The sequence below is a fragment of the Phascolarctos cinereus genome, unplaced genomic scaffold (genome assembly GCF_003287225.1).
Source record: "Phascolarctos cinereus isolate Bilbo 61053 unplaced genomic scaffold, phaCin_HiC Scaffold_7;HRSCAF=346, whole genome shotgun sequence".
Classification (NCBI taxonomy): domain Eukaryota; kingdom Metazoa; phylum Chordata; class Mammalia; order Diprotodontia; family Phascolarctidae; genus Phascolarctos; species Phascolarctos cinereus.
The window spans coordinates 146,156,207-146,182,515 of NW_027556180.1; the positions used below are offsets into that span (position 1 = coordinate 146,156,207).

General features: G+C 39.1%; 1 protein-coding gene across 1 annotated transcript in view; it reads right to left on the minus strand.

Annotated features, from left to right (window-relative positions):
- The window catches only part of DCT (dopachrome tautomerase), a 38,667-nt gene extending 17,894 nt beyond the window's left edge, over positions 1-20,773 (minus strand). The window contains 5 exon segments of the mRNA XM_020965823.1: positions 1,940-2,087; positions 2,090-2,105; positions 2,273-2,373; positions 6,978-7,277; positions 20,464-20,773. Of these exon segments, the coding sequence (XP_020821482.1) occupies positions 1,940-2,087; positions 2,090-2,105; positions 2,273-2,373; positions 6,978-7,277; positions 20,464-20,773 (875 nt within the window).
- Positions 20,774-26,309: the final 5,536 nt, after the last annotated feature.

Consider the following 26,309-nt stretch of genomic DNA (forward strand, 5'->3'; position numbering starts at 1 on the left):
TTACAGTTATCTATCTCTAAACTAGATGCTGTAGGAAGGCAGGAATCATGGCTAATTTATAGTTTAGATTTCACACCCCTTCCAGGCTCAGAACAGTGCTCTACACTTTGTAAGTGTTTGATAAATTTGTTGAATTTTGCTGAATTGAATCACCTTTATTGAAAAGCCTTTTCTTGGGGGTGACCCTAGCTTCTTAAGGACTATGCCAGCATGGACAAGTTCTGGCAGAACCTACTAATCCAAGCTCAGTAATGGGCTTATTTTTCCTTCCATAACCAGACTTGCTAAGGTCAAAGAGGATCATCACCTGTTTGGCTAACAGCTAATAAATACTTTTGACCCTCACAACTCACAAAGATGCTATTAAAGCATTCAGGGGTTGCAATCAGAATAGGTGTAGGGAATAACTTCCTGATGATATTATACAATTATATATTTAGGGCTTAAATGGTCATCACCAATATTTTGAAGTATTGGAGGTCTCCTAGCAACCTAATAAGTTCAACTATATTTGGTTCAGGTACATCTTTGCTAAAGATGTTTGTTTGAGCAACATAAATTTTAGCCTACACCAGAATATAATTTTTAAAGATACTTTTGTCAGGGAAGTTGATTTTGTCCTACCAAGAATGTCCTAGGGAGCATGTACCCAAAGTACTCCCACCCCAAAAAACTCTGGGAACCCCCAGTACATGGTAATACATTAAGGTGCACTGGAGATGATGAATTTCCTAACTTCTTCTAGACATGTGATAGCCCAGTTCTTAAAGAACTTGATCTTTTGGTATGGAGTACTTCTTGGTCTTTCCTCTAATCCTTGGCATGGAGGGTGGGAAATGAGTGCTGTGTCAATTAAAAGAGAATGCTTCCAGCTATGTCTCTCTTTCTTCAATTCAATAGCTGGCTGTCATATAATACTAAGGCTTGCAGTGAGGAGTAGGAAAAAGCTGGACCTTCTCAACCATTGCATCATGGTAGCCATACCCATGTAGTAGTTAGAGCAAGGGATTTGACTGAACAGACTTGTGCCTGGGCCCCTGATTGCCTCTTCTGCTTCATATTTCCATTCCTGATCTTGGATGAATAAGAATCTATTTCCAAACGGATTCATCTACATTTAGAGGCATTCTTGTGAATGGTGAAAGTCCTGGAACCTTTTGGTAAAAGCTCAATTACAGCAAAGGAAGGTGTGCCCAGGAGTTATTCCAGTGCTTTTGGAGAAGATGGCCACCAACAGTAGGACTGGTCCCAGGTTGGCCTATTTTACCAGAAGATATATGTCCATCACCAATATTTTGAAGTATTGGAGAAGGTCTCCTAACAACCTAACAAGATTTACCAGAAAATATATGCCCAAAGTTGTTTGGCCAGTAAGAGGTAAAATGGAAAATACATCATCAGCAATCCCACAAACTGCTTTATGTTTAAGTGGATTTGGGATATAACAGTAGCTAGCACAGCTACTTGTTTAGTTTAAGTCTTATGAATCCACAGCTTCTGAGAGTCTTTTGCATTTTAACATTGCTTTTCTGCACAGGAAATAAATAGCTTTTATCATACCTGATTTATATGGAAAATTGAGTACCTTTCTTCTCACCCCTTTCAAGGAAACAGAGATATGAGCCTAAACCTAAGTATAATAAGTCATTCTTCATAATTCCAAGGTAAAATTTAATAAAATGAAGACCGTGAAAAAGGGAGCCCAGCTCCTCTAATAAGAGAGACCAGACTTCACCAGGATCAAACCAAATCCAACCCTTTGCCTGTGCCTAAAGTTGGACACAGGACTCCAGGCCCTTTGGGCCCCACAATTCTTCCATGTCACCCTTTAAACATACATTAAAAGGCATTAAAAATAGACATTGAAAAGTACTTTTAATATATGGCTCATCAAGGCATAAGGGTAAAAAAAAAATCACTCCAGCTGTATGTTTCATACCTGTCACATACAATCTCCCAGCGGGAGAATCTTGAATTCTGACTAATCAAGGTTGAGTCTTCCAGTCTTGAAGCACCAAATAAGTCATCTGTACAGACATCACATTCATTCTTCCCTGTGGCAAAGTCCCAGTAAGGTAATGCAAAGACTCATTGCCAGTGAGTCTCTAAAATCAAGAAGGAAAAAAATATGGTCACTATTTCACACTACCAACCAAGTTGTCCCCAAAAAAAGTTGGTACTAACACCTACCACATCTATAGCAAAGTTCAAAGAACCAGAATTGACAAGCAAGCATCTCTGAAATCACAGAAATATTAGAATTTTGACTCACCTGGAGATCTCTTTCCAGCAACAATAAATGATACCTGTGCCAGGTAAGGAATGCAGGCCCTTGGTGGGAGAAATCTATGGCTTTGAACGGTCGCCCTGGTCCTGAAACAATTAGGAATTCAGTAGGGAAGAGATTAAGAGATATAATGTGAAGGAGCCACTGACTGCCTGACATTTCAGTTGGAATGCTATGGGAGAGTGGGGGTAACTTATTTATTTGGCATTTCTCTAAGGTGGGGGTCAGCAAACTACAGATCACAAACCAAATCCACAAAAACCATTATTAGCTCATGAGCAGTACAAAAACAGGCAAAAGGCTGGATTTGGCCCTGGGACAATAGTTTTCCAACCCCTAATCTAAGGCCATACTGAGAGCAGGAAGGAACCTCAGATATTATCTAGTGTGTATGTGTGCCCAAGATCACACAATCCAAGCCAAAGCCAATGAGCATTAATATTAAGGCATCCCCTATGCACAAGAACAAATGAAACAGTCCTTGCCCTCAAGAAGTTTATATTCTACTTGGTGAGATACAGTATGTAAACATAAAAATAGATAAATTATAATTTGAGTAGAGAGAGAGTACTATTACTATGGGGATAAGATAAAGAAATTCAAACCAATTTGAATATTTTCATATATACAATATTTCACATAAAGTGAAGATATTTGTACCTGCTTGACAACTACCAAACCATCAGTTACACCTTTATTTTTCCTCTTCAGGATGTGTCTATTCTATTACAGCCATCAAGGGTACTTACTCTACATGCCAATTATGCTGGATTCTAAAGAAATGGGAAGAGTACTAGTCAGTTACAGAACCTAGGTTCAAATCCAGGCTTCATGTTACAATCTGTATGACCTTGGGCAAGTCCCTTAAACTTTCCAAATTCTAGTATTCATATGTCTGTTAAATGATGAGACTAAGGACGTTTGATCTCCCTTTCAGTTATAGATCTACAATCCTAGGATGATCTATGATTCTCATTTTTAACCTGTGTTCTCCCTTAAACTTTTGTTCAGCCCATCCCCCCTGCCTAAAAATGGACTCTAATCTACCTCCACCTGTTAAGACTTTCCCTTCCTTCAAGGCCGAATTCAAGGACTACTCCTCCATGAAGCTTCTAATCTCTAAGCTAGATGAGGCCAGGCAGCTAGGTGGTACAGTGGATAGAGGGCCAGGCCTAGAGTCAGGAAGACTCTCTTTGTGAATTCAAATCTGGTCTCAGACACTTACTAGCCGTGTGACCTTGGGCAAATCATTTAACCCTTTTGCCTTAATTCCTCATCTGTAAAATGAGCTGGAGAAGGAAATGCCAAACCATTCCAGTATCTCTGCCAAGAAAACTCAAATGGGGTCACAAAGAGTCAGACACAACCGACAACAATAACAATTAAGCAGTCAATCTTTCCTCGGCTTTTTCATAGCACTTCGCATTTTCTTTTATTTTCTTTCTTATTTTAACAACTTTGGTATTATTTGTAGTTTACTGATTCGTCCAAGGGGCAAGGAAAGTATTTTTTTTCCTCTATGTATCCCTAGTTCCTTGTCCATAGCAGATGCTTACAATTTGCTGAAAGGAAAGGGAGTTGACAGACTGCCTCTAAATGATTCAGAAAGGTGAACAAGAAATGTGCAAGGTATAAACTGATTCCTCGGAGACCACTAGAAACTATGTTTTCCCCTTCCTCTTATTAAGCTTCCTTCAAATATCTTACGATAATTATATGAAAACTGTGAAGGTTTATTTAAACACACACACACACACACACACACACACACACACGCCCTGCATTGCAAGAACACCTACTATCTCTGAGGTGTTATTTCATGATCCTTAACCAGAACCAAGGCAGAAAGTCTTAAAGGAAAAGACTGAAGGGAAATCTAGTGAGACTATAGGGAATGAACAGAGGTAAAACAAACTCTTCACTTCTAGAAGCCAGCATCAGATTCTGCATCATGCTCAGTATGGTAGACAGAGGCTTTTATGATACTTATTGATTATGCGACCTTGGGCAAATCACTGGGCCTCAGTTTCTTCATCTGTAAAATGAAGGAGTTGGACTGGATGGCTTAGCTAAATACTTATTAAGTATACTCTGAGCCCCATTCCAGCCCTTGATCTATCATTCTCTGCTTTTGAAGGGGGTTTATAATAATTCAAAGGGTCCCACAATCATATATTTAGAGTTGGAAGGGACTTAGAAACCCCTAATTTTATAGATGAGGAAGCTGAACTCTTTTTTAGTGCTTAAGAAGTGCTTTTTAATTTATTTCTTCCAACCTTAGACAGGTCCTTGGAGAACAGTTCATCACTGGGGCACCCAGGTGGTGCAGTGGATAAATCATTGGCCCTGGAGTCAGGAGGACCTGAATTCAAATCTGGCTTCAGACACCTGACACTTACTAGCTGTGTGACCCTGGGCAAGTCACTTAACCCCATTGCCTAGCAAAAAAAGATTTAAAAAAAAGAGAATAGTTCATCACTGTGACCAAAGTCAAAGCCATTACAGCATAATAGATTCGCCAGGGTCACCTCCTTGCCACACATAGCATTACAGCAGGCCTTTAGTGGAAGGACATTTCAAAGAGTTGGTCGATATCAAACAAATAGTAATGGTAGTTGTTGTTCAATGGTTTCAGTCATGTTTGATTCTTTGTGACCCCATTTGAAGTTTTCTTGGCAAATACACTGGAGAGGTTTGCCATTTCTTTCTCCAGCTCATTTTACAGATGAGGAAACTGAGGCAGAGTTAAGTGACTTGCCCAGGGTCACACAGCTATTAAGTATCTGAGGCTGGATTTGAACAGAGCTCTTCCTGACTCCAGGCCTGGCGCTCTGTTCACTGTGTCACCTAGCTGCCACACGGTAGTAAGTTGGTGGCAAAGCTGAAGTTGGAATTTAGAACCTCTGACTCTGAATCCAATGCTCTTTCCATTATGTCATTATATCATCCTAACACAGGCCCATTTCCGAAACAAAGGATTCAGTTTATTTTGATGTAGGTTCAGGAATATATTGAAACCCTAGGCAAGCTGAGAATGGTCTTCATGACATTCTCTAGAGATGAAGTTCAAACAAAACTAACCTGTCTTGATGCAGAAAACCAGAGAACACATCCTTCCATCCTTCACATTGCCCTCAGGCCCTGACCTCCAAGTCTGCTCTCAGGCTAAGCTAAACAATGAGGCTGGAAGGAAGGGTAGAGCCCAGTTTTCTTGGACATTTTCCCAGAGTTCTACCCTAAAAGAATTCACAATGATAGGAAGGATCAAATCCACTGTGATGCCGCTTTCCTTTGCCAAAAACCATCACCTAGTTTTTTAGTAACATAAGAAAAGGTACTCTCTAACCCTATGGGTATCTGCTGACTCTGATGATTATGAGAAAGGTGTTCACAAAGATGTCAACTCAAACATGCTTTTCAACATGAAAGTCCTAGCTTTGCACAAGGGATTTTTACTTGTATAGGCATATTTTTAATTAAATCCCCTAATTTGAAGAAAAGTTCCCTGAGCTATTCTGTGCACACATTTAAGAATGTGTTGGGTTTTCTCCTTTTTTCTTTTTCTTGAGCCAAACTAAATTAGTCTTCACTTCATCAGTTCTTGGCTTTGAGGATTAATGGCACCATGCTGAAAAGTTGAGAGTATGAACCACATAACCAAGGAGAAAGGAAAAAAGAAAAACTAAATTAAGGAAATAACTAGTATAGTCTTCCAACCTAGACTTTTGGAGTCAGAATAACCTGAGTTCAACCTCCCGCCCCCTTCTAATACATGGAGGCTTTGTGAGCACAGGTAACTTACCCTTTCTGAATCTCAGTTTCTTTATCTGGGGGAAAAAAGGATCTGTACAGGTAATAAGGGTCAGAAAAAAGGAGCTGTACAGGTAATAAGGGTCAGAATCAGGACTTGAGCTCAGATGCTCTGGATTTCCAAGCACCTAGGTTCAAATCTCAACCCTACTGCTCTAGAGTCAACTCTTACTGACTTGGAACAAAGCAGACTTTCTTTTATTGTTTTGTTGATTCTCCAGACTAGGGGTCAGCAAATCACAGACCTCAGGGGAACCCTCAGCTAGGAATGATTTTTTACATTTTTAAATAAAGGTTTATTGCATTTTAAAATGTAAAAACAATTTGTAGGGCCATACAAAACCAGGTGGCAGACTAGATTTGGTCTCTGGATCACAGTTTGCTCACCTCTACTCTAGACTGAAGAAAATGATGGAGAAACTGTGAAATAATGTATGTTAAAAGTATGTAATGGGTACTTTTTTCTGGAGGACTGTTTTTTTTTAAACATTTAACATCATCCTGCATTTGTGTGAACCTGACCAAATCATATAACCTTTCTCAGCCTCAATTTTTTCTTCTGTGAAAAGGTTCCTAGAAGCGCTAAATTTATTCTTCTATGGCCATTTAATTCTTTACTTTCAGGATAATTGTGAAGCTCAAATGAAATAAGTTATGTAAAGTACTTTGAAAACTTTAAAAGCTAGCTACTATTATTAGTTATACAATAAGCTCAACCTAACTAACTATAGGTATTTGGGGTTAAGCTATGACACATTCATAAACCTGTCTTTCCCTGCAATTTGCTCTCATCTCTTATAAACCCACTTACCGAAATAAATCATTCCCTTTTTACTCTACTCCTAATGATATACTTTGAACAAAGGGGGGGGAAACCAACCTAATAGTGTGTCTCTGACAGAGTAATAATGTAACCACACAAAGAAGTTATAAATGCTACAGTTGGCAATTTGTGGCTGGGTTCCATTAGGCCCCAACAAGCCCAGCCAATGCTGAGTAGTAATTATGTAGTCTGGGTGGATCGTGTTCTTTGCAAGATCCAAGGCATCCAGGAATTGCTCTCTCTCTAGAGGAGTCAAAGAATGGATATTCTTCCGAACAACTGGTGGCTTCTTTTGAGTGCAGTTGGGACCTGTCCAGCCAAACTTGCATTCTCCACAATTGTAGCCAGCAAAGTTGTCTAGATTCAGAAAAGAAAAAAATGTTGGCCAAAAATACAGTCAGATTTCCAGATAGTTCCATAATCCAGACCAATGTATCAATAGAGAACTCGAGATAAAAGAGAAATTTTATATATACGTGGATTGTGTAATATAAATTTGTGTCATAAATTTATATTGAAATGTAACACATAATATGCTTATTTCTATATTTATGCTTCATTACATCCTAACATAATGCATAGTATGTTTTATTTATACATTACGTGTATATATGAATATAGTCATAATTTTAGAAACTGAGGCCCAGGGAAGTTGTTAAGCAATTTGTCTAAATGATTAGAATTTGAAATCAAGTTTTCTAATTCTGGAGGTAGTGCAATTTCCACCACACCACAGTTGGTCCTCCCCCACCACCACCCTGGGGAAGGATATTTGCTACACAGAGCAAAGGAATCTAACCCTCTCCCCTCACCTTCCTCTGAGATTTCAACATCTCTATTTCTAGAAGTCCAGTGGATTGATATCTAGCTCATTTCTTACACTATTTTTAAATGTTCTGCCTCAGACCAGACCAGTGCTCATTCTGGACAGCTGACTAGTAAGAGTTTTCCATACGAAGTGACAGACCCCAACTCACTCACTGTTCTCTTACAATCTTCAAGTCACCCCTGCCCCACTCCCTTTCCACTAGTAATCAAATCAACACTACCATTCCTGCAAAGAATATGTCAACCAGGGACCTTAGGTTATACTTGGCCCTAGTGACATCCCACTCTGGCCAACACCCCTCTTAATATGTTGTCTAACCCTAGTCAAAACATAAGCTCTTCAAGAGCAAGTACAGTCTGACCTTTTATCTTTGTATCTCTAGTGATAGAATGCTTGTCACTTAATAGATTCTTTTTCATTCAGTCCTGTAAAAATCACTAATTTTTTTTTTGGGGGGGGTATGGTTATTCTACCCACCAAATAGATTACAACCTCCTTAGGACCTATCAGTGGTCTTTGCTAGTTGCTGTAGCTAAAATATTCATTTCCTTATGTCCAATGTAGTCAGTCAGTCAGTAAATAAGCATAGTAAGCCCGCTCTGTGCCAGGCACTATGCTAAGTGCTAGAGATACAAAGAAAAGAAAGGTAAAGTTCCTGTTCTCTATGAGCTCCAAACAATTACACACAAATAAGCTATATACAGGATAAATAGAAACAATCAACAGAGAAAAAGGCACCAGAATTAAAAAGGGATGGAGAAAGGATCATGAGAGGTTTTTGAGGATGGGGGAGATAGGGGCATATTTATAGGCAGTGGGGAAGCTCCTAGTAGAGAGAGGTTGAAGATCTGAGACTTGGCTAATAAGAAGAAGAATAGCTAGTGTTTATACTATACATATGTGCATATATAAAGTTTGTGAAGCACTTTACATATGTTAGTTCACATGATCTCACAATTCTGTGAGGTAGGTGCTGTTATTAACCCCATTTTATAGACAAGAAACTAAAGCAGAGGTTAAGTAGCTTGCCCTAGGTCACACAACTAGTACATGTCTGAGCCAGGATTTGAACACAGGTCTGTTTGTTTTTTAATCTCAAGTCCTTCTCTATATCCACTTCACCACTTAGCTCCCTAGGATGGCTCTCCAGTGATATAAAGTCAATCAGTTAATAAACAAGTGCCCCTTATGCGTCAGGCATTGTGCTGAGTGCTGGGGTTACAAATACAGTACTAAAAAGACAATCCCTGCCCTCAAGGAACCTCTAATCTTATGGGGGAAGGCAATACACAAAAGGAGAATGAAAAGGGATTGAGGAGGTAGCCAGCACAGGGTCAAGATGGAGAAGTTCAAAGGAGGGCAGTCAGGTGGGAAATGAGAGATGGCTGGCTTGAGTATACTCCTTAAATGGAGGTTCTGGAAGGAATTCCCTAATCAGAGCTCCAGCCAGAGACGCTACAGATGATGAGATATGAGTACCAGGGCTCATAAGATCTTACAGAATGAAGAGGTTCCTGGGGCAGGATGGAGAAGTCAAAAGGAATACAACTGTGGGAAATTAAAGTCCATCACTGAACATCCCCAAAGACCTTCTAGCTTGGAAGAACCAAATAGAGTTTGCACTCAACTGGCATAAATTTAGAGAGAGATCAGTCACCTTACACTAGCAAATCATGGAAGAAGACTTTGAAAGAGGTCTCAGTCAGCAAGCAAGACATGAAATGGCACTCAATCTTCCCCCAACTCATTGTTTACAAAGGGGTGTAACAGATGGCTGTAACTCAGGCCAGTCACCATTAGTTTATGTTGAATGTTGAAACAAAATGAGACTCTCACAAGTCATTTGATTGTCAATGAAAGGTGATTTACTTAGCCATAGCATAGAAAGGTTATTTAACAAGCATACACCAGCATGTAGTTTCTTTCATATAAAACTGAATCTGGTCAACAGGGCAGGGTATGGTGACTCAGAAAGACTTGGGATATCCACCAAATCTAAAGGGCCTCAATTCATGTAGATAGGCTTTTAATGCCCTAAGGTGACCATCAATTTGACTAGAAGTCACCAGCAAGATGGTTGGGTTTTAGGGGAAAAGCTAACCTAAATTGGGTTGGAAGTGAGGAGAGGAGAACCTTGGTAGATAGTGTGATATATCTACATACATACAAGTATGTATACAGGCAATTCTCACTTTAGGTAAGTGGATTGTTCCACAAACTTCTATGTAAATTTTTATGTAATGCAAATTTGCCTTTGGACTTGGGGAAGGGAAGGAAATAGAGAGGGAGGGAGAAAGGAATGGAGCCCAGGGAATGTGGGGAGTGGGGGAGAGGCAGTCAGGACATGATTCAAAGACATGGAGAAGCAAGCAATACAGAGAAGCTAAAGCTGGGGACTGGGGACAGACATGCAATACCCCAGCACAGACAGATAAAAGATGAGCAGGGCAAAAGTCTCTTCTCTAGGCACCAGAGGTCTCAAGCCAAGCTCCAATCCAGCAGCAATGGTAGTCAAGGCCTGTTCTACTTTCTCTTGGAAGGGTTTTGGTTTGTTTTTTTTTTTAAGGGGAAATGATGGGAGGCTGGGGAGCACCCAGCTGAGAGGCAGAAAGAGAAAGAGAGAGAGAGAGAGAGAGAGAGACAGACAGACAGACACAGACAGACAGAGACAGACAGAGACAGAGAGAGACAGACAGAGACAGAGAGACAGAGAACGAGAACAGTACTGTACAGTAAAGTTAACATAGGTATACTTTTTGGGTAATGTATATTTCTTTCAGAATTCTTTACGTAAAGTCTGATTTTTGTAATGCAAATTTACGTAAAGCAAGAACTGTCTGTATATACACATGTATGTGTATGTATACACACACACACACACACACACACACACACATACATCTCCTACCTGGCCGCAAAGCAATAACAATTCCTAAGAATCTACTCCTGCACTTTTTTGTCAAATTGGGATGAAACAAGCAAGAGGCCTCTTCAATGAAGTCTGTCCTTTTTGCCAATTTATCTTCCCTTGGGAGCAGGACTGCATACAGCTATCCAAAGATGAAACCAAAAGGAAAAGGGGAAAAAAACCAGCTGATTTACCCAAATTTGAATGAAATCCAACACAAGAATTCAAGAAAGTCCACTTTATTTCATAAAGGAGGAAGAATTAAGATAAAATCAATAGAAGCTGGCAGGTTGTAAAGGTGAATTAGCTACTATGTCGTCAGGAGGTGCAATTCACTTTAGGTTTTCCTGTCAGCTAGTGGAAGGCCTCTACTTTATCAGCACTCAGGGCAATGAGGTACTCATAGCAATGCAAGCAATAACTAGAAAGGCCAATGAAGGGGGAAATCAAATGCAAACTAATCTAGTCTGAAATTAAGGTGCTATCAGGAAGCTTCTTAGAACTCAGTTATAGGCAGGTGAAAAGTTAAATGATGTTTTACATAATACAGAGCATGTGGGAGAGAAAGATGCAAAGCTGCTCTCTGTGTAACCAAAGAAAAGGGATTATAGCTTCAGAGGGCCAAAAACCACAGGGGGAGGTGGGGAGAGGAGAAGCATAGATTTCATTTGGCATTAACCCTTTATTCTCTGTTCATTCTTTTGTGTTTATAGTGAAAGAAAGAGGTTCAGGACCAAGGAGTTCAGTGGGGAGACTTGAAAGGAGGACAAGCTGATAAAAAGATCCACGGAGCTAAGCATTTCAGGATCACATTCTTGCTATGTAGTGCAAGCCACCCCTTATGTAGCTCAATAACCTTACTTTGCCATAATCTTGAATGCTTCCAGGAAATGATAAATGGCTAATAAGAAAAGGAATCATTCTTTAATGGGTTCCAAGACTGACAACCATGTCACCGACTAATCTTGTCCAAATGACCATCACCACCTTCATTATAGGGGCAAATTCATGTCATCTCTTTTCCTCTGCCCACCTTATAACAATAATTAGCATTTCTATAGCTCTTTATACACATTACTAATTTGATCCTGAAATAGGTCAGTAGGGTATTGGTCACCCCCTGTCAAGGAACACAACAGTCTTCAAAAAATTTAAAATGAATATCACTCAGAGGGTAGGGGAGAGGTAGATGGTGGGTGTAACCCATCTGCCATACAACAAACAAGGAACTACAAAGGAAAACCAAAGTAATGGCAGTCATCAAAGAAATTCATGATGGAAAAAAGATGGGCTGGTCATGTAGCAAGAACAAAAGATAATTCCTAAACAGCTCACTGGTACATTCATGATGGCAACAGAAAAGGAGGAAGGACTCCTTTGTGATGTGTGGATACTAACAAGATTGTCACAATATGGGAAGGACAGGCATTGATGAGCTGTCTTCTGCTCCATTGAAGGGAACATCTACATTAATGAGTTCACAGGTCTATATCAAATGAGATATTTGTAAAGTGCTTTGCACAATGTCTGACACATAGAGGGGCAAATAAATGCTCCATTCCATTCCTTCCTTCTTTCTTTCTTTCCTTTCTTTCTTCCTTTTTTCCTTCTTTCTTTTCTTCTCATTTGAGTATTACAGTTGAGAAAAATGATGCTTAGAGAACTTTGGCACCACGTAGCTAATAAGTAGTATCACATACAGGATTTTCTGATTCCAAGGTCAGGGTTCTCTCAGGTGAAACAAGCTCCTTTCTATTATATTTCTTTTTTTAATGTTCCTATTACATTTCTACAATTAGCTGCTAAAGTAATATGTCTCATTAAAATCAAACTACCTTCATCAAGACTAGCAAAATGGGAATTCTCTCTGTCTGTCTTTCTCTCTCTCTCTCTCTCTCTCTCTCTCTCTCTCTCTCTCTCTCTGTCTCTATCCCTCTCTTTCTCTCTCTCTCTCTCCTTATGTCTCTGCTTTGTCTCTCCTCCTCCTCCTTTATCCCTATCTCTCCCTCTGTCTCATTATCAGAATCTCTGTCTCTCTCTGTCTCACTTCCCTCTCTCTCTTTTCCCCTTCAACTCTTTCTTTCTCTATCATCTTGTGTTCTTCTTCCCCTTCTATTTCTCTATCTCCCTCTATTGCTTTATTTGACTCTATCTCTCTTTGTCTCTCTATCTCACCTCACCTTCCTCCCTTTTTCCCTCTTCAACTATGATTTTCTGTCTCTGTATGGGTGTGTGTCTCTCCCCCCTTTCTCTCCTTCTGTCTCTTTCCATATTTCTTTGTCTCTTTGTCTCTCTGTGTATTCCATGCCCCAATCCTTTCTCCTTTCCTTCTCCCTCTTTCCCTTCATCTCTTTCTCTCTGTCTCTGTCTTTCTGTCTCTCTTGTCCTATGTGTGTGATATGATTAAATTTATTGTCATTTGGCTAAGTCTACACTGTATTGTTTTTCCTAATGCAGATATTTACAAATGTGCAATGGAATCTCTGTGGTGGAAGAGAAATTCTTCCTTTTTAATACACTATGAAATTTTCCTCTCCAAATGTTGTAATAAGAAATTCAGGAAATATCAAGCATGACTATACTGATTTTTTTCCTTTAAATCTAAAGTTTGTGTTACTCCCTGTCATTTATAAGCTATGTCTTGAGTTTTATAACAATGAAATACTTTTTAACCAAAGTTCCTTGTAGTTAACACCAGTCATAACTAACCCAGCTTGTCTCAGCCTTCCAAAAAAGAACCTACTCTCTTGAATACCCCTTTTAAATGGAATTGCCTGTAGGTTTAGAGGATCTTAGATATAGATCTGGAAGAGACATTTGAGGCCATTTAATCCAACCTCCTCATTTTACAGTTGAGAAAACTGAGATTCGTAGAGTTTAAGTGAATTTCCCAAAGTCATACATGTTAGAGGTAGGATCTGAATCTGGTCCTCAGGCACCAGAGCCCCTTACTGTTCCCACTGTACTATGGTAGTATAGTTGCCAGTGAATGAAGACCATAATTAGGTAGTGCAGTAGATAGAGTGTTGGGCTTGGAATCAGAAAGACTTTATCTTCCTAAGGTCAAATCTGGCCTTGGGCACTTACTATCTGTGTGACCCTGGGCAAGTCACTTAGCCCTGTTTGCCTCAGTCTCCTTATCTATAAAATGATCTAGAGAAGAAAATGGCAAACCACTCCAGTATCTTTGCCAATAAAATCCCAAATGGGGTCACAAAGAGTTGGATATGACTGAAAAGACTGAACAACATTGAAGACCACATGCTAATGATAATTATTAAAGAGGGCTTGCACAGATTTGATCTGATCTAGAGCTTTTGATATATCTAGGTGGTTTTTAGTCATGTTAACACACACACACACATACAAACTTTCCCTTTATACAGTGCAGAGAAAATATACCACTTCTTGAAATTAGTCCTTTTCATTTCAGATCTTACAAAACTAAATATACAAGAGATCTGACAAATGATTGAACCTATCCACAAGACGTACAACACAAAAACCTAACAACTGTCATTTCTTTAATTTAGACTCACTCTAACACGAGCATTTTATTTTCATTTATGAAGAGAAAAATTATTCCACACCTATTGGCATCACAGACTTTTAAAAATATCCTACAGGAAGAGAAATAGATGTTCATAATGCAGATTTTTAAAAGGATTTTGTGGAAGCGTGGGGGAGGGAGGGAGTTTTTAGATCATGATCTCTCCACCATCTATGATGTCCTTCAGCATAGAGGATTTACAGTCTGTTACCTTTTAGGACTGGGATAAAAATGGAGAGAGTGAGAACCACCTAAAAGAGCATGTGTTCCTACATGCCACGCACAGTTCAAGCTCAGAAGACTATTAGACTAAGTGCTTTTAAAGACCAGTCGATTAGTGCTTTTACAAGTAGCTGTAAATGGTCTATTCCTTTTAATTAAAGATTCTATTATTATAATAACAATACTTTACACTTATATAGAACCTTTCATCTACATAGCTCAAAAGGATTTTACAAGGACGTTTTCATCATTATCCCCATTTTAGAGATTGGAAAACTGAGGCACTTAGACACTTGCACAAACAAGAAGTTCAACACAACACATTCAAAATCTATGTGGCAGCCACCTTTTTTTTAAGTCCAAAGATACAGGTGTAATTGAAATGTCCCCATGATTTCCAGCCTGCTGGTGAAGTTTTTAAATATGAATACCTAATTTTCCTAAAACTTAGCCCTGACTGGCAATGAAAGCCTTACTATATTATCATTTCTTCAATTTAGCCCTAAGGAAGCTGGTAAACAAACAGGATCACAGAATTTAGGACTTTAGATTTCTAGTATTATATTCTAGCTATTTCTCTGCCTGATTATTAGGTTGGAAGATTTTAGAACTACAATAATAATAATAATAACAATAACAATAATAAGCAATAAAATAAGCAGTAAAAACCACTTTACAAATATTATCTCACAACAACCCTCGTAGATAGCTGTTATTACTATCCCAATTTTCAGGTGAGGAAATTGAGATAAATAGAGGTTAAGTGACTGCCCAAGTCACATCAACCCTGGGAAATTGGTGCTATCATTATCTTTATTTTACAGTTGAGGAAATTGAGGTGAACAGAGATTAAGTGACTTGCCCAAAGTCACACAACCAGAAGGTGTCTGAGGATCAAATCTGAATTCAGGTCTTCCTGATTCTAAGGCACAGGGTTATTCTTGTGCCTCCTAGCTATATAAAAACATAGCTTGTAGACAAGGGTGTGCTGATAAATGTGTGCTGGCAAACCACCTCTTCAGGAAAAAAAGTACATAAAACACACTTTTAAATTTTATCTGTACTATAAACATTTTCTCTATCATTTTCTCAAGTCTAAACAATCAATAAAACACTAAATTAAATCCTGATTTGTAGTGTTTGCTGATTACTGAGGTGTAAATTCTCACACTGAAAATGTAACAATGTACTTGAGAGGTAGTAAGAGCTGGTTCTGGCATACCCTTTATAGACTGTCTAGTCCAAATTCCTCATTTTCAAGATGAAGAAAGTAAGTCACATATGAAGATCATGGGAATTAATTATGTGACATTAGGATGCTTATTTTTCCTAAATAAATTTTGTTTAACAGAGAAAGCCACTGGAAACATGATCATGGTTAAACATTCTAGTAAACTTTCCTGAAATTAAAATTCAACTAATACAAGAATTGTTTTTAATTTTATAGAACATCCTTTTTTTTTGACTAGACAATGGGGTTAAGTGACTTGCCCAGGGTCACATAGCTAATGAGTGTTATGAGTATGAGGCCGAATTTGAACTCAGGTCCTCCTGGCTCCAGGGCCAGTGCTCTATCCACTGCACCACCTAGCTGCCCCAGAACATCCCTTTAAAAAATTGTGAAACATCTACAGTTGAATGGCAAGTATAAGATGAAGAACTCCTATGTTCATTTTCAAGCCCAGTGCTTTCACATCATCTAATTACATCTGTTCATATATCTGAGTGATCTACTGCTCTGCACTATAATAATAATAATTCATTTTTCCTAAAAGAAAGCTGGCATTACATCCCCCCAAATAAATCATTTCCCCTGTCTATTACTCACCTGTAAGATGAGGACACTGGACTCTATGTCTAAAGTGCTTTCTAGCTCTAAATCCTACCATCTCTGAAATGGTGAATGGTGAGAGGCACATGTTAAGGAAACAGAAGAAGGCATCCTTTCCTCCATGTCTTGTTTTTCCTGCCACTGAAATAAAATCTCTTCCGCTTCACTGTTTGCCCTAAAAAAGCCTGGAATTTTGTTGTTCAATTATGACCAACTTTTCGTGCCTCCGTATTGTTTTCTTGGCAAAGATACTGGAATAGTTTGTCACTTCCTTCTCCAGCTCATTTTTACAGATGAAGACTTTAAGGCAAACAGAATTAAGTGTCTTTCCCAAGGTCACACAGTTAGTGTCTGATGCCAGATTTGATCTCAGACCTTCCTGATTCCAAGCCCAGTGATCTATCCATTATACCACCTAGCTGCCTGGAATAGGAGTCCTCTGTAATAATAGTTCCAGGTGTGCCACTGAATAAATTGTGACCTTGGGTAAATCACTTAAGCCCCAGTTTCCTAATCTGTAAAATAAGGCATTGGGCCAATGATCTCTAGTATTCTCTATTTCTTCCAGCTTGGACAGTTTATAGTTTTATAGTCCTGTGTCCATCCCTAATCTTACTTGTTCCTTCATACAGTATCTCTTGGAAAAGTATATAGATATGACGTAAGCTTTCAACAGGGCCCTCAGTGGCTCAGATAGAGGGGTGATATCACTTTTGAAAAGTAGCATCTAACCTCTGATCAAGAAAATGATCCAAGACAATCTAAAGTGCTTTCCACCTCATAAGAGAAAATCAATGAACTCAGAGCAGATTGAAGCAGACTTTTATCACTTTCTTAATTTTTTTTCGGTTTTGTGTTTATGTTTTCTTTTGCAATGTAGATAATGTGGAAATATGTTTTGCACGACTTCACATGTATAATCTATATCATAGTCCTTGCCTACTTAAGGGGTGGTAGAGTGGTGAGAGCGAGGAAAAGAATTTGTAACTCCAAAATTTTTTAAATGAATTCTTAAAAAACTTTTAATGCAATTGAGAAATATTTAATGAAACATATATATATATATGATATATATATATATATATATATATATATATATTTTTAAGTGCCAGCTGAGGTACTTTAATGCTTCCTCTGCTTTTCAACTCCTTCTCTGTAGGAAGCAGCCAAACTCAGATGTTAATTGGAAGAGACTGGGGAAGTGGCAAACTCTTGACCAGTGGAAATTTGGATGAACAGTCAGAGATGAGAGGGCAAAGGTGGGGTTTCCAATTGGTGGTACCTCAGGGCTAGTCTGATAGGTTAAAGCCACTCTGACCATATTTCTTTATGTTTTGTTTTGTTGTTGTTTTAGGCAATGGGGTTAAGTGACTTGCCCAGGGTCTCACAGCTAGTAAGTGTTATGTGTCTGAGGCTGGATTTGAGCTCAGGTCCTCCTGAATCCAGGGCGGGTGCTCTATCCACTGAGCCACCTACCTGCCCCTTGACCATACTTCTTTAGAATAACAAGGTAAGTATAGTCACTTAAGAGAGGTAGCATTGGGTAATAGAAGGCCACCTACTGAGAACAAAATTGAGTTGGTACTTCTTCAATGTTTCGTCTGGAGGTCACCTGCCAGGGTGAGCATGGATGTTAAATAGGTTTGGGCTGGTAACCAATAATACCACCTAGCAGTTAAAACTATTTGTTCCATATTATATCTCTCTACACCTTTCTACCCTACCCATCCTTGACCATATGAGAAACATGTTACTCATTAGCCATAGCAGAAGGATAAGGTAATTGCTAATTAGAAATTTCCCATAGACCCCTGCATTGTGGCCCTTTCTCCCAAAGAAATGCTCATGCCTACCTCTCACTTACAACTTTGGCAAACCTACATGTTAATCATATTGCTTATAACAAAAATTCTTAACCTTTGCAGGGTTGTACCTTCCTATTTTTTTGAGAGTTAGAAATCATTACCGTAAATGTTGTTTGGTTGCAAGTGCTTATTTAGCCAAATGGCACCATAATTTGTGTCTGCATGCTTCATCTGTATCATAGGAACTATAATTCTACCTATTACTAATGTGGTGAAATGCTGTGAGACCTAACAATATAATGTTTACTATGTAAAACATACAAACCTTTCAGTAAATAGAAATAAACATTTAACATACTTTATTAATATAAATAATACAACTAAACATCTAGAAATATATTAAGGATGTCAATGTTTTTATTTTATCAGAAAATTAACAATATGACTGAGATTCAGTTCATAGAAACAAACATTTAATAAGCATCTGCCACATGTAAGGCAGTATGCTAGGCACTGAAAACAAACAATAATAGTCCCTGCCCTCAAGGGGCTCATATCCCACTGGGAGTGCTATGTGCACAGGTAATTGAATATAGGGTAATTTGAGACTGAGCATTAGCAACTGAAGGGATCAGGGAAATGACTATTATATAGACAGACTACAAAGGAGAAAATAAACATTCACTCTGTGAAAACATAAAATTAATCACATTCATGAGCCAACTGCAAAGTACTTACGACAATCTTCTGGTAATCCTCCTACACTCAAAAGAAGCCAATTGCCCTAAGAATGCCATCCAAGTGCTTTTCTGAAGTTTAGCTCTTGTGTTTTATGCATTTCAAACGTGGCTCCAGCTTTTGTGTGTTTATCACTGTTGTACATAGGGGATGAAAACTGGAGGGGAGCTCTATTGAAGGGAACTTGAGAAAACTTAGAAAAGTCATAGGGATTTTTTTTTTTAATGCTAGAGCAAAGCTGGATTTCATATTGAAGGATAACTGAGAGACAAGGCAAAGGGAAAGCAAGGACAATGGAAAACATTTAAATGTCAATTTAAATTCAATTTAAATCTAGAGTTGAAGAGCTCATACCTGAAGAGCACCATATATAGATAGCCCTCTGCATCCCAAATATCATGAACAAGGCACATGGGGCCTCTACTCCCCTCGAAAAAAATAAACAGTTACATGGCCATTAAACAGAGTTCTACTCACAGTCAGGTGCTATTGTGGATAGAGTGCTGGACTTGTAATCAGGAGGACCTGCCTCAGACATTTACTAGCTGTGTGACCCTGCCTCCGTTTCCTCATCTGTAAAATATGGATAGTAACAATGCCTACTGCAAAGTGTTGTTGTGAGGATCAGGCAAGATAATATACGTAAAGCACCTTAAAACTGTAAAGTACTATGTTAGCTGTATCATCATCATCATCATTATTGTGGTCATCATAATCATCAACATTAATTGGATGGGATGAGTGCCATAACAACTATTACCTTGGTCCCCATGTTAAGCAGGTACCAAGGGATATCTAAAAGGGAAGCAACTCTATTAGCAAGGGAAACATGTGGAAATAACTCTTGTAAGTCAATGGAGAAATGGACATTTTTGGTAAAATGCTCCTAAAATTTCAGGGTAAAGCCCCAAAGCCTTCAGCACTTAGTCCTTTTCTCTATAGAGTACAGGCAACCATACAAATTCAATGTGAGCTAAATTGAGCCATCACACATAGTAAAGCTTTTACTTTGTATTTTTAGATATTTTTTAATATTTTTAGAAGCACATGGGAAAGCTGAAGACAGGATTCAGAATGTTTGGATTCTAGTATTTGTGCTAGTAATTGAGCTCCACTCCCTCTTGAGCAAGTGCAAACATATTTCCTAAGGAGAGAACCCTGGAAATCTTGAAAAGACTTGTACCCAACTGGCTGCTGCTTTGTCTTACAAACAAACCAATGATCATTTGGCAAGAGGTCAGAGTGCCCAATTTTAACATTTATTTGGTAATAGCTGAAATTTACATCTCTTTTTAAAGTCTGCAAAGAGCTTTACATGTATCTCCTTTGAGCCCTACAACGATCCTATGAGGTATGTCCTACAGTAATTATTATCCCCATTTCACAGAGAAGGAAACTGAGGGTCAGATAAGTTAAGTGACTTGCCTAAGGTCAAATAGCTAGCAAGTGCCAACAAGTGACTTTATGTCCATTGTACAATGCTGTCTTCCTAAAGCCTATTTGTTGAAAATTCTAAAGAACAAAGAATCAAAGACCCTGTCCAATGGGCTCACCACTAAAAATCAAATATAACATGAGCCCCATGATCATCTCTGCCCTAGGGGATGGAGGGGCACAGTGGACAACAATGAGGAAGGTCTAACCCGTTCAGGCCTCTCACCTCTACACTTGCATGCCCGGTTGAAGAATTTCCTAGGCCACTGCTCACGATCATCCTGGTTCCGGAGCACATAGGGGCCACTCCAGGGCCTGGTATCTGCCTGCACCTCTGCACATTGTCCTCGGCCCTCTAGTATGCCACAGGTATTGGCAGGTTCCACACCCAGAGGGGGACAGCACTCTTTGGACACTAGACTTTCCACAGTCATACAGGTCCGAGGAAACTGAGCCCAGGTCGCAGGGAGGAGACAGGAGCCCAGATAAATGACAGCGAACCACCGTGGGAGGCCAGCCTGCCGCTGCTTGGTCATTGCTCCAAAACAGGGAGAAATCTCTGTCTCTCACAGAATCTCAAATCCTCAATTCCTCTCTCTCCCTTTAGCTTGTCCTCCTTCTGTTATTTCCTCTCTCCCTACATTCTTTCCAGTTCTTATACTTCCCCTTGTCTTTTTTTTATTTTAGTTTCCTTTCTTTTAGAAGAGCACATGTAAAATCACAAGACACGTACGTGGGCACATGTTCACACACATGCACACACACACGCACGCGCACGCGCACACACACACACTGTTATATGTGGCTTGAAGTGTGAAACAACCAAAACAATTTTGACTTAATTAGAAACTCCTCTAGCAGCTCAGTCTAATGAGGGCTGGGCTTCTCACCATGTTAACCCTGTTAAAAATCAAGCTTTGTTTAATTGAGTTAATTTACAAAGTCATACTACTTATTATGCTGGTATTTCTACCACCATCCCCCTCCTTTTTTCTAGTCCTCAACTTTAATTATCTTGAACTCAGTTCAAAAGGCAAAAAGTGCGCTCTCTTTACTGGGGTGCCTTGCCAAGCCACTGGGACTTGTGGGGATTATGTAATGGCTGGGAGAAGCCCTCATTAGTGGGATTAGCATTGTAGAAATCTTCATCATGAGCACATGACATGAAGAGCACAGTGAAGTTAGTAAAGTTGCTGGCCTTGGTTCAAGGGGTAAAAGCATCTTCTTTATCTGCAACTCATATGCCTCGGCCAAGTTGTGACCTCCAGCTTCCTGGGGAGTCAATAGATGCAGTGAGACCTACGTCAAAGGATGCTTAAGGGCAAGCATGCAAGTTAACTAAAATTTGTCCTTATGACTGCTCACTGACAGGCTCCATAGACCACTACAGGGGGTCAGGCAGCTTCAGAAATAAAGCAACATTTATTTAGGACAGCAGTACAAGGCACTGCTTTGTTCAGTGATTAGGGATCCTTTTCCACAGAGAATAATAGCATGCTATTCTCCTGATTGGCACACCTCCTTGTTCTTTTAGGTAAAATAGAATGTCTTAATTTATCACCAGCCACTCAAAATTGTCTTTTTCGAAGTTATAACGAAGTCAGTGAGTGATTGAGAGTGACAGATATTGAAACATATTTTTGATACTTTCATTTAAATAAGCAATCAAATATTATCAAGCATCTGTCTGGACTTGTAATGGCCTCTCTGTGCTTCTGGGACATCTTCAGGGTGCTGAGAGAGCTGACAATCAGCAGCTAGAATGTTCCACCTGCCAGAGAATTGGGAGCAGTTGATTATAGCTTCTCATATGTCCCTGTAGCAGCTGATGTTTAGTCTCTCACATGTGTCCAGCATTTGCTGGAATCTGTGACCTTCCACCCACTTTCCCTCAACCATTCCCTATGCCAAAGATGCTTCCCCCCCATCTTTACCTAATATTTACCCACTCTTTAAATATCAACTCAAAATTGTCTTCTATAAAGCTTTCCCCGATTCTGATCCACCCTCTTTCCCTACCCAAACACATACACACACACACACACACACACACACACACCCCAAGCCAGAAATGACTCTTCCTTAGACCTCACCTAGTACTTTCTTCTGGCTTCTCTCATGCACGCATCATGGTAGTACGTAAAAAGGTAACACAGGTTGGATAAAGAAGGTACGCCTGCTAGGTGGGAAAAGGTCTCGGCATTTGTGTTGGCCCAAAAACCAAGGCAACTAAAATCATGAAAGGAAGTAGGTGTGGACACTTCCTCACAATTTGGTAATGGTACTGGATGAGAAGTGGAGAACTTAATACATGTGTTAGATTGGAGTTCTGACTCTATGATTACCTTCTGGCTCTACAATTACCATCTTTGAGTAAAATCACTTCATTTCTCTGAGACTCAGTTTCCTCTTTGGTAGGCAACTAAGACATAGCTTCCTTCCCAGAACTCTAACATTCTGGCATAGCTTCAACTACCTAGTTTATTTACAGAGATGCATATGTAACACTGTTGGAATATATGGAGTGGCCACCCCCACTTATAACACCTCATACCTCTTACCTGGCCATGTAAAAAGACATCTATTCATACTCTCACATTAGCAGGGCTAGTTTCCCATAAAAGGACTACTACAACATATTTACACTTAAATTTTGGGGGTCTTATGAGTAATCCTGTTGATGGTAATATGGCATAACCCCTACTTACCAGTCTAGCACTTTAGCCCCAACAAATGTGTTTTGATTTATACAAATAGTCACTCACAATAATGACATTTTTAGATCTTAAAAACAACCATTTACTTAATAAAGCAAAATAAATTATGAAACACAGGCACTCATATGTTAAAGCAAGTGTCCACATAATCTAGGTCATACACTCCCACCAATGCACTTAGTATCTTTGAGGGAAGAGTGGGCATACACCTATAGGAACCTGGCAGGAAAGTATATGAGTGAGGAAAAACCATAATGCATAACGTTGGGCTGTAGGCTTTGATTTTTTTGGTCCATTCAGAAATATCTGCACCACACAAAACCACTTCTTTGCTAACTGCTTGTCTGTTGGTCCAGATGGGAAAATCCTCTTCTGCTCTATCCTCAAATATAGCATTTACAAACTCAACTTACACTCACACTTAAAAGGGCATTTAGAAAATGTTACCCCCTAATGTGACTAATAGTTTCCTTTAAGCCATAGACCTACAAAGCTCATCAGGCTGGCTGTCTTTAGGCTATACCAATCAGCTCAGTCAGGATCTGCTTTGTCCAATTAAAACAAAGTTCTGTTCTTACTCTAGAAAGGCAAACCAGCTTACCCAGCTCTTTTTATGCAGTAAAGTAGCTGCAGTTCCTGTCTTTCTGTGTTCTTCTTGTTTTGTTCTGTTTTTCGCTTTTGCAGTCTTACCTTTCTGTTGCTACCTCTCAAACCAGAGGGGACAGGAAAAGATAATGTACTTCTGAGAAGTTCTACCTCTCTTCAACTTTAAATAGCACTGAAGGACAATACTTGGACTTTCAGTCCTTATTCAGCCACCTGAGTTCTCTTGCCTAAGGTCTCTTCAAATAGCTCCAACAAACTACTTTTGGCTCTCCTAATGTTTTTTTCCTCTTCTGTCATGTTCTTCAGCTCAGTCTCCTCTCCTGTCTTCCATGTATTTTAATGGTTTAAATCAGACTCCTGGCTCTCAGTGACTTACCTTTTTTTTTTAAGGCAATTGGGGTTAAGTGACTTGCCTAGGGTCACACAGCTAGTAAGTGTCAAGTATTTGGTCTGAGGTCAGACTTGAACTCAGGTCCTCCTGACTTTAGGGCTGGTGCTTTATCCACTGCGCCACCTCGATGCTGTGGTGACTTACCTTTCACTCTAAAGGTAACAACCCTCCCCCACCCAATTTTCCCTATAAAATCAATAGACTTTATTTAATTACATCTCACTCTTCGAATAGTTGTATGATTAAGCTTTTTTAGTTTTACTACCTTTGGTAATGAAATTACTATATGCAACTAAACTGAAGAACCATAATATCCTATAGCTCTTAAGTTGTCCACATGTCTCTCCATTCCACTCTGTGTCCTTAAAACTGTTTCTTTGTTATTATTTATTTCTGTTTTTTTATAAATAAAATTTCTTTCTCTGGTCTTTTAACACTTCAAAATGTTTGCATACAACTAGGCATCATGTTACATCTTTCATGAGGTGATTTGAGTCTTTATATTTATTCTAGGGCTCATTTTCCATCTGAAACTGATCAATGCTTCTTCATAAACATAATTTAGCAGTTTTTATTGACTCCAAGCTTTTTCCCCCTACTTCTTTCAGGTACCAACAGGCTCATTTATAATAGTGTCAATATCTAACATCTTTTAACAGTTAATTTAAATATTTTCTTTATATAACATTGCTTTTCTGCTGCTTTTTTTTTCAGGTCCCTAAAGTGTTCTGTTTAAAAAGCTCCTTAAAGGGATAGTACCTTACACAAAGCACAGACTAAGGAATTGAGGGGGGTAGAGGAGGAACAAGGCAGAAAAAGAGCAGAGACATCAAGAACAAGCTTATTATAAATTTTTTAAAATAAAGAGATAAGGAAAATAACAGCTAGGATGATGCAGGTGTACTGGTTTTCCTGATACTGGGGTTTAGTCTGTGCTTTCCTTGGGTACTTTTAAGCACTGACCTTTCCCAATGAAGGTGGGTATTCAAGAACATCAAAGTATTCCTGACTCAGAGACTAGACCCCCAACAGACTTCAGTAAGAATGAAAAGAACCTTTTTCATGGATGGGAAAGGAAGTAGCAGACTACCCTAACAAGCTTCACACCTCCAGAAAAGTAGAAGTTACAATTGTGAGTCTGGATTATTTGACCTTGGCTGCAGCTGGGTGATAGGACATTGTGATCAGATATTGATTTCTCATAATCTCATGATTAATAATTGGGCTGAACAAACTGTGACTTAGGGAGAAATAGATGCCAGCCTAAACCCTGTTTTTTCCTGGTTTTGAGGAATTTGAACCAGGGATGTGACTGGAATGTTGGTCCCCATCTTTTGTTTTACATCTTACCATACTTTTATCAAATCTAATTAAACTGTTGCTTAACCATAACTATAAACCATAACTGTTAAGTACCTGAAAAATCTGGAAATGGAAGGAGTGTGGCCACCTAGCTGCCAAGGAAGGGTGGGTTTGATTGACTGCCATCTCTCTCCATGGTCCTAACCATTGGTAAAGGCCCATGTAAAACTGCTACCACTCATCTTGATATGCTTGTTACATGTAAAATGAGAGTTGGATTAGATGATCTGTGAAGTCCCTTCAAAACATTAATATTTTATGACTCTATTTCAATCTCCAGAAAGGCTGCCTTCTGACTTCTGCCTGGATATTTAAGTAGAAAAGACAACTTGAGGTTTTCCAGCATTTGTAAAATTGGTCCTTTATTATTTGAAGTAAGAGACCAGGGAAGAAAGAGACAGAGCCAGACAAGTCTATGGTATGCAGCAGAGTAGTATGTCTGTGGTGGTTAGAGATCTGAGGGCATTTCTCTTATCTGGGTCTCTGTGATCCATTGATTTAGATTACCATGTTGAAGCTTGGTGTCAGAAAAACTTTCCTGACAGTTAAAGCTGGCCCAAACTGAAATGGGTCACCTTGAGATTTGGTAAGATCACCCTCCCCTGAAAGTTTTCAAATACAGGCTATAGGACCACTTGTTGGATACTTTACCTGGCATAATCAGAATTTTATTAAAAGTTTCTCAGCAAGAAATATAAAATCTTGTCGTCATAGGACTACAAAGTGTAGAACTATGACAAATGGACAGGGAAGAATTCCAACTTAATGTAAGGAGAAATTTCCTAACTAAACAGAATTTTTTATGGTAAGGAATTTGGAGTTAAGTAACTTGCCTAGGGTCACAGAGCTAGTAAGTGTCAAGTGTCTGGTCTAAGACTGGATTTGAACTCAGGTCCTCTTGACTTCAGGGCCAGTGGTCTTTCCACTGTGCCACCTAGCTGCCCCCAAACAGAATTTCTTTGCAGAAGCTGAATGACCATTTGTCAATTATATTAG